This window comes from Phascolarctos cinereus, unplaced genomic scaffold (assembly GCF_003287225.1).
Source record: "Phascolarctos cinereus isolate Bilbo 61053 unplaced genomic scaffold, phaCin_HiC Scaffold_726;HRSCAF=1367, whole genome shotgun sequence".
NCBI lineage: Eukaryota > Metazoa > Chordata > Mammalia > Diprotodontia > Phascolarctidae > Phascolarctos > Phascolarctos cinereus.
The window spans coordinates 122277009-122286373 of NW_027556098.1; the positions used below are offsets into that span (position 1 = coordinate 122277009).

General features: G+C 42.5%; 1 protein-coding gene across 1 annotated transcript in view; it reads right to left on the minus strand.

Moving 5' to 3' along the window:
* KY (kyphoscoliosis peptidase) overlaps nucleotides 1-8548 on the minus strand; it is a 106707-nt gene extending 98159 nt beyond the window's left edge. The window contains exons 1-2 of the mRNA XM_020986092.2: nucleotides 8398-8548; nucleotides 2445-2507 (exon numbers count right to left, since the gene is read on the minus strand). Coding sequence (XP_020841751.1) covers nucleotides 2445-2507; nucleotides 8398-8521 — 187 coding nt within the window. The 5' untranslated portion in view covers nucleotides 8522-8548. The remainder of the gene's footprint in view (nucleotides 1-2444; nucleotides 2508-8397) is intronic.
* Nucleotides 8549-9365: the final 817 nt, after the last annotated feature.

The following is a 9365-nucleotide window of genomic DNA, read 5'->3' on the forward strand; positions in this document are numbered from 1 at the left end:
GAAACTGAAGCTCAGAGAAGTAGCTTGCCCAAGTTACACAGGTATGAAGAAGCTAACTTGAGATCTAGCAATCTTTCCACCGGACCTCTTGGCAATAGATAAAGAATTGGAATTTAAAAATTGGAAAGTGTTCCATCAGGGCTGACCTGATGCTGGCACTGGCTTTCACCACTTCTAAATCTTTGTGTTGGGCTTCTGTTAAATGGAAAAGACTTAGGAACACGTAGAAGACAGTAAATCTTTTCACAGCTAACAGCGCCTTGGAACCTGTCTGGAAAAGGTATCCTGCGAGTGATAACAGAGAGGCTGATGTACCAGCACAGACGGGAATCTTTGGCTCACCCAAGGAATTGCTGCTACTGACAGAGAGGAAAAAGTGGTCCATATCCATCGGCCAGTCCTGGTTCTTTGTTTAAAAATATCATGGGATTCTGAGATGCAGAGATCACTGGAGCTCAAAGCAACCTCAGAGAATATCTAGTCCACCCCTTCTCTTTACAAACGAAGAACACGAGGGCATAGCTGCTTGTCCAGGATCACACAGGTCTTCAGTGGCAAAGCAGGATTCTGACCTATGGCTTGTAACTCCTGGTTTAGGATTCTTTTTGGGTGGGGGAGTAAAGGGGGAGGGGAGGCTGTGGGGAGTGTGGGGGAGGAATTTGGACCTCTGATTTCATCAATTTAGAGAGCTCCTAGTGAAAAAATCACCAATAAATCCTCAACTGTTCCAGACTTAAGAGATTTGGCTGGGGGCAATCAGACATTGGGTTACTTGCTCAGGGTCACATAGCTAGTATGTGTAGGAGGAAGGTTTTGAACCCAGACTTTGTTAACTCCAAAGCCAACTGGACTTCTCTTCCCACTACTGGCTTCTCTCCAGTGCTTTTTACACTGTTCTTTTCAGTATACCCTCTGCACCTCCCTTCTTGACAAATCCCACAGAAAAACAGAGGCAGTCTTGAGGCCAACTTTTATCCAGCACCTAAATCCTAACTGAGACACTCAAGCAGATCTGTGGCAAACTTAGCGCTGATTTTTCTTGCTCACAGTCCATTTTCTTTTAGGATTAGCCTGATTTCTCAGGGTTTGATTCTGTTGTTCAGGGTTGCTTTAGTTGGAATGTCAGCTGGATGGTTTAACCTCCATTAGCAGAATTAAGAGGGTCTCTGAAAGGACACAGGACTTGATAATCATTATCATCATATAGTAATAATTCACATTTATACACACACACACACATATGTATATAATATTGTATGGACTATTATTATCTCCATTTTTTACAGATGAGAAAATCAAGGCCAGGAGAGAAGATGTGACTTGTCTGGGATCATATAGCTAATTAAGTATCTGAGGCAGGATTTAAATTCAGGCTTTCTTGAGTGTAAGTCATTTAGTATTCTACCCATGATGCCTCCTAGCTACCTAATAAAACAATTTATATTTTATTGATATTCTTTTCTTCTTTCTTTTCCATCTCTATTACTTTCTACTTTTTCACCATCTCCCCCATCCCAATAAGGACCCTCTCTTGTAACAAACAGCTAAGCGAAACAAAATCAGCACATTGGCCTAAGTCTAAAAATCTGTGCCTCATTCTGTACCTCTAACGCATCATTTCTCTTCCAAGGTTAAGACGGTTAGGAAAGACACAAATTCCTAGAATTTGAAGGAACTTTATAAAGCTAGTCTTCAAAATATAAAACACACACACACACACACACACAAATGGGTTGTTAGTGACTGTTACCAAAGTAGCCCAGGATCTGGCCCATTTGAGTTGGCTTACAGATTCCATTCTTAGAGAGATTACCCTTGGATTGAAATAGAAGTAAGTAGTGGGTTGCATCTGAATTGAATGGTTACATGGATTGAATCACAGAACAGAGGGCTTCAGAATCTTTCCCAGACTAAAATAACACTTTATCATGTTCTTTGCTCCTAGCTCATTATGGAATCACAGAATTCTTGGCCAGTCTCTGCAGGTAATTTTGTCCAAAACCTAAACGTAATCAGGTTTCATAGAGGAGACCATTTTAAGGCAGAAAATCCTTCCTGGCAGTCCAATACATTTGGCCTGCCTTCCTTAGCTCCAAGGAGCTGAAAAAGACCTCAGGAATCATTTAGTACAGTCTCTGGACACTCCAGGCTGAAAGAGGAACAACGTCACCTTGACCTTGTGTCACAGATAGAACATTTGGAGCTGACAGGTATTTCAGAACCAGTCTGCAAGCCTGGGCCAACTTCAGTTGCTCTCATTCCTTTTCAGGAAGACTGAATTCCCAGATAGTTAAAAGAAAGAAAGAAAAGAAAAGAGGTGAATGAGATTGGGGTTTCAGTTTCCTCCATATAAAATAAAGGATTAGACTAGGTTGATCTATTGCTCAGGCTCCTTCCAGCTCTAACATTCCATCACCCTCCATGACCTCCTCCCAGATATTTACCTCGAAGTTCGTTTCCTTCAAATTTTTGCCGCCTTCGGTTTCCATTTCCGATTCCCTGGAAGCCTACAAAACAATGAGTTGGCATGAGACATGCCAGAGTAGTAAGACATTCAGTTTAGTGATTTTTAAAACTTTGAATAAAAAATTTATTGTGAACTTAACTTTAAACAATAACAAATGCAAGTAAGTTTACATTTACAACTAAGTTTATAATAGACTTTAAGTCCACAGGTATTTCTAACATCACCTATATTTGACAGCTGTATTCCTTTCCATTGCCTTGTTTGTCCTATTAACACTCGTGTTGCTTGTATATTTTCCTCATCTATTGTCAAAGTAGATATGCATGCCGATTTGGTGCTGGCATTTTCTTGTCATACTAGTTCATGAATTTTTTTCATTAATTCATTTATTCAATAAACATTTATTAAGTGTCTATACTATGTGCCAGGCACTGGGCAAAGCACTAGTGATACAAAAAGAGCAAAAGATAGCCCATGCCCTCAAGGAACTTACAATCTAATGAGTAAGACAACATGCAAATAAATACATACAAAGTAAGCTAGATACAGGATAAATAAGAAATAAATGAGGGAAAGCACTGGAATCAAGAATAGTTAAGGAAGGCTTCCTGCAGAAGAGGGGATTTTAGTTGGGCCTTAGCAGAAGTCAGACAGATCAGCAGGAGAGAGAACATTCCAGGGATGAGGGATAATCCAAAAGATCATAGCTCTAGAGTCAGAAGGAACCTTGGTGGCCACCTATTTCTATCCATAAATTTTACAGATGAAGAAACTGAGATCCATGGAAGTGAGTTTTCCTAGGTCCCACAGGTAATAAGTGTGTAAGGTGGGATTTGAACCCAGGTTTTCTGACTCTAGAGTCCGTGCTAGGCCTGGATACCCTGCACCTGGTACTTCTCCAACCCCCTTCCTTTTTCAGCTTCCTTTCATGTGCTGACTTCTCATTAGAATGTCACCTCCTTGAGGGCAGGGACTATCTATCTTTTTGCTTGTATTTGTATCCCCGGTGCTAAACACAGTGCCTGGCACATAGTACGCACTTAGTAAATGCTTGTTGCTCACCTGCTTTTCCCATGGGATGCCTTCAGCAGTTTTCTAGTTGAAGATTTATCTAGGGCAGTTGAGTCAAATTCAGAGGGGGGACTTTACACATAAGATCCTGCATATTGACTCAGTTTTAAAATGCAATGTTGTCTATGCTTTACAGTATTCTAAATTTTATTTTGTTAAATATTTCCCAATTATATTTTAATCTGGTTCTGACCACATTCTGAAGTGTTGCTGGCCATGTGGTTGACACCTTTGATCTAGGGCACTATATTCCACTTGAACAGCGAATGACATCATGGCAGATGAGGACAGTCAGTCTTATGACTAATGGGTAAAGGGAAAGCAAGTGGCTTCCTGTAGCCCTCAGGTTTTTCTTCCTTACAAAACATGGCTGCTTACCTCTAAAGGAAGGCTTGTGAACCAGACTGCAAATAAGGAGCACTTTTGTGAATGATTCCTTTATTTGACCTATAGTTATTTCTTCCCCTTATTCCTAGAGTCATTTCAATTGAGTGAAAATATCTTGTGGTAGCAAGAGCATTGGGGCAGGAATCTTAGGATCTGAAAGTCTGGGGGACAGGAGAAGGGGACCTCGGGGGAGGCTGGAGATCACCTGATCCAGTCCCTTAGGCAACTTGCAGAAGAAGGAACAAGGGCTCTGGAGCCAGGTGACCTGGGCTTAAATCTCACTTCTGATGCTTACTAAATGTCACTTAACCTCATTAGGACTCTCATCACCTGTAAAATGGGGAGAGGGGAATCCTAGATGGGCCTTTGAAGTACCTTCTAATTCTATATCTGAAGTTTTCTGAGTCTATGGTTCTCTTTGGAGGGGGAGGGAAGGAAGGAAACAAGCATTTATTAAGTACCTACTGCATGCCATGCACTGTGCTAAACATTTTACAAACATTACCTCATCTGATCCTCACAACAACCATAGGAGGTAACTGCTATTATTACCCTCATTTTATAGCTGAGGAAGCTGAGTTAGGCAGCAGCTAAGTGCCTTGCAAGTGAGTTCTCCTGACTCCAGGCCCAACACTCTAGCCACTGGGCTGACTATCTGGGTAGGGATATGTTTTGGGGGTGTGTATGTGTGTGTTCCTCTTCTGTTAAATTAAGAGATTAGATATGGGGTTAGCTATATGACAGCCTGGCAGAGTGCATAGAGAGCTGTGCTGGAAACAAAGACCTAAATTCACATCCCACCTCCTCTATGTACTGGCTGTGTGACTCTGGTCAAGTCATCATTATAATTGCAGAGGAGGTAAGTGGCAGAGGTAGTTTCTTCATCTGGGAATTCCCTATTTTGATACAGTGATAGCTTCGAATCCCTATCCCTGGATTAGATGATGCCTGAGGTATCTTCTATTGATTCCCTCTGACCGGGACCCTCAGACAGACTTTCATCAGAGCCTGAGCCACCAGGCCTTTCATCCATAACATGCTACCTAGGACCAGTACCTCAGACACTCAGCCATACTAGCACCCAAGAACATGCTCCAAATGCTGGGCCTCTTCCGATTACGGCACCTCTTTTTCCTGTTCAGTCATACCCCCTGCAGATTCACTCACCAGATATTTACTGACCCAGATGCCGGATCTGATCTCCCTTCTTTTCTTGTATTTGAAAGAAAACTAATGACCTCTGCTCTCATTATCACAAGGCCCATGAGAGTCAGAGACGCAATCACATGGTACATCCCAGTATTATATCTAGCAAACTTCCACTTCACTCTTTCTCCCTTCCTATGATTCAGAGTAGTGGGCTATGTAGGCAAAAACTCTCTTCTGTTGCTACTCCTTTCTGCTCCCTTATCCCCACCCACCTCAGACTTATCTCTCCTGAACTGTTTGGAAACTCTGTTCTACTATTAACAAATTATTAACAAATTCCCTCAATCATCTGACATCTGGATAGAGAAAATGCCTTGGTGTTCTCTGCTATGAAGTCCACTAGACTGAGGGCCTACTTTCTCATTCTGGCTCCCTGGAGAGCGGATGCAGGACAAAAAGGGGATTTTTCCAACAGTGGTGTCCCTTTCTCTACCATAAGGCAAACGGAAAGGAAGACACTTTGTTCCTTTCTGATCTTCTCATATTCATTTAGGCCCCTTAATTCCTTCTCTGACATTTTAGATATGTTCAGTATCTTCTCTCCATGCAGGATTTGGGTTATCCAAATAGAACTACAGCTCAATCATTCTGACTGAGCCCACCCACCTGTTTAATTAAATGTTGGGCCTGACCAATTCCCCTTCCATTCCCATATACACACTCACTAAATTAAATAATTGTTTGATATGCCAGTAATTACTTATTTCTGAGGTGGTCAAGGGAGGCATTCCAATGGAAAACACTTCCTATTTTTCTTTTAAATCACAAGATGACTTTAGAATCCACTAGTAAAACATTTGAAGAAAGAATTTTTTTAAAAAAACAGTTTAAGTAGAAAGAATATTCTCTGGCTTCAGTGTGTACCAGGATTTCTCCAAGGTCATGTTCAGGTGCATGAATTGTAACGTTAGGAGAAACACAGGTGAATTTATGAATTGTCTATTCAGTCTATTTTCGGGCATTTGTAAAGCCAAACCACTGTTACTTCTATTCTAATTTTCTAATTTTGGGGGTTTTCTGTATTCTTTCACCTACTCTCGTTAGTACCAGATCTTTCAAGAAAGAAATATACAGCAGTAGCCACAGACGATGCCAGGGAATAAATGAGGTGATGCAGATAGGAGTTCACCAAAGACCACCAAAATCTTGATGTGGCCTCTTAGGTTCTGAAATGCTGAAATGCTATTTGAAGGACCTTGTGTTACAGGATTATAGAGCACATCTCAATAACAAGAGACAGAATGGATAAGGTATAATTTCTTAATCAGGATCCTATTACCTCCACTAATTGCCTGATTATTTTAACCCAAAGCTTCCAAGCTCTCTCACTAGTTTACTGCTATCCCTCCCACCTAGAGAATCTCAGAGAATTGCCTTTGGCCCCCATGTCCCTTCTGAGTCCAGGACACCTGTCGGTATTCCCAGAACTCCTGAATCTATTTATTTTCCTTGCCCGTGTGCAGTGTCTAGGCTAGCTCCCAGGAGGCTTTCAGAGGCTCTTCAGCTGTAATTGACAGGGACAAAGACATCTTCAGTGCCATCACTTCAGGTGGGCAGGTAGGAGTGGAAATTAAATGTGCTCAAGAGCTCTAGGGACAGAATTGGAGCCAGAGGCAGAGAGTAGCAGCAAAAAATATAAACAGTTTTAGTGTAGGAGGCTAAAAGGAAGTCACACAATGCATTTCACAGAACTTCAATTAGGTCTTGTTCTCAAAGAAAGAAAGCTTAGTCAAAAGAGTACCCACTTATCATTAACTCAGTGGATAAGTAGCTTCTCTTGTTGATGAAATAGTCTATTTATTGATAACTAATGGCCCTCAAATGCTTAAGAATGGACTCCTTCATCATCATCATTATCATTTCAAGTAAATAGCAAGCATTATTAAGCTCTTACTATGTGTCACACTATGTTAAGGGCTGGAAATATGAAGACTCATCATTAATGAATATATACACCCACATATAAAATACACACATATATTTATATATTATGTATAATGCCAAAACCAAAGAAACAATCCCTAACTTTTTTTTTCTTAAAGAATAGCTTTGTAAGTAGTCCCAAGTCTTTGTCTGCCACCTCCCAAAGGAAGCCTTCAGGATGGAAAGCAAATTAGGTCATTATATTTGGGAATAAGGAGTCTCCTATTCTAGTCCTGGCTTGGCTACTGACTAGTTATGATCATTTCCCTTCTCTGGGTCTGAGTTTCCTCATCTGTACAATGAGAGGATTTAGCTAGATGATGCCCTGAGTTTCCTCAAACTGCAATATTCTGTGATTGTATAATTTTATTCCTCTCCTGATATAACATGGTAACACCTTCCTTCCAGAAATCAAATCTATTTCTCATCTTTCAATTCTTCCCTCTAAGAAACATCCCCTGTAATTTAAGTCAGGGAGTTTCAACTCTTGGGAAACTGAGGCACCAAGAAGGTCATCCCCTTAGGCCACAAAGTCAATCTTGGGCAAGCTTGTATCATTGGAACCTAAATTTCTGCTCAGTGTGGAAAGCTGGGCCCAGAGCTACACAAAGTTGCTTTCTGGGTTCTAATGAACCAGGCAAGTGAAAACCTAGGCTGCTTTTAGCATCAGCATCTTTAAACTTGCCTTTCTGATCAGCAGGATTAATAGAGGGGCTAGTGGGGAGATTGTATTACTGTTCTTATTGACAGAGGTGATGAACAGAGACGTGGCCAGGGAAATGAACTCATCCAATTTCTCCTTCTGATCAAGCCCTCCAATGGCTGCAGCACCTAAGGGTCCCCGGTTTCCTTCCCTAGCCAGCTTCCTTGAGACTGGACAAAGTTCAAACAGCCCTAGCAAGAGACTGAGTAACATTGGTCCCCATCGATTGCCCATCTGGGAACGGCGTCTGGCTGAAACACCGGTCTAATATCGGGCTGTACATCTGCAGTCCCAGGGGCGCCCGGCCTTGCAGAAATCTATTAAGAAACAGGTGGGAAACGAAGTAATGATTTTAAGTGGCCGCGGAATCCGGTGGAGGGCAGCGGCTGCCACTATGTAGCAGTACGGGCTTCGACCCCACTGCTGGCGGGGAGCAAGAAACGGACCCTGCATCAGACTTCTGCTTGAACCCCATCGCCCCGCGCCTGTGCCCTCCGTCCGGTGCAATCGTTCCGCGTCCTGCAGTCTCGGGCACCCACCCTGGGACTGGGCACCCTAGAGAGACCGACCTTAGGGGCACCTTCCCCGCCCCTTTCAGGACACTGAAACTAGCAATGCTTGCTTGTTTGTTTGTTACCTCGGCATTGCAGCGAAGCAGCAGGATCCGTCTGTCTGTCCCTCTGCACAGTCCGTCTCTTCTCGGGGTGAACTATAAGGAGCATATCTATGGTTATTTCACAGTTTTCCTTTTTCAACTCCATGGCACCTGTTAGCTATGCGCATTGGCCCTCACTGCCCGCCCCACACGCAGCTGCAGCAGCGGCGGCCGCCGGCTGTCGTCCCCGATGCGGCGTCTTGCAGCGAATGACACTGTTTATTTTCCTCCCTTTGAGCTGAGAGCTCCCCCTCACTCAAAACGAACACACAAACAGCATTTCGCTGACTCTGCCAAACACGCCATTAGTGCCCAGGAGAGATCTACCCTAATGAAGAGGTTATAAGTCACCTTTGAAAGGAAATCCCGGCGCGGATCCATTACCCACAGTGGAGGAAGGAGAGCGCTTGGAAAGAAGAGTTCTAGTTTCACAAGGGCCTCTCCCTCTGCCCCCGCCCCCTCCCTTTTCCCTCTCTCTTCCCCCAAGTTCTGTTTGCCTTCCTGCCCTTTTCATTTTGACCACTTGCCTTCTGTATTAATACTTTTCTCAGAACTAGTTTAGGCTTGGCTGGCTTCTCTCTGGAAGCTTTAAAGCTTCTTTCTTGCAGAGAAAAGGAGGATTTTCCTCTCTCCTGTCTCCCAGGTCTAGTCTGATGTGGAAATCTTACAACTTAGGCAAAAACTTACTGAAAAAAATTTAATTGAAATTGAAAATTGAATTTAATTGAAAAAAAGCAGAAAATGAGGAGCAACAGAGCTTTTCTGAATAAGCTGCAAGAAATGACAGTGATCAGATATTTCTCTTTTGCACCCTCATGTAGCCCAGTCCCTCTCATATGTATCCAAATGTAACATATATTATGTATATGTGTCATGTATGTGAATCTAAATATACATGTATATCTGTGTATATAGCCCCTCTCATATATATATATATATATATGTATTTG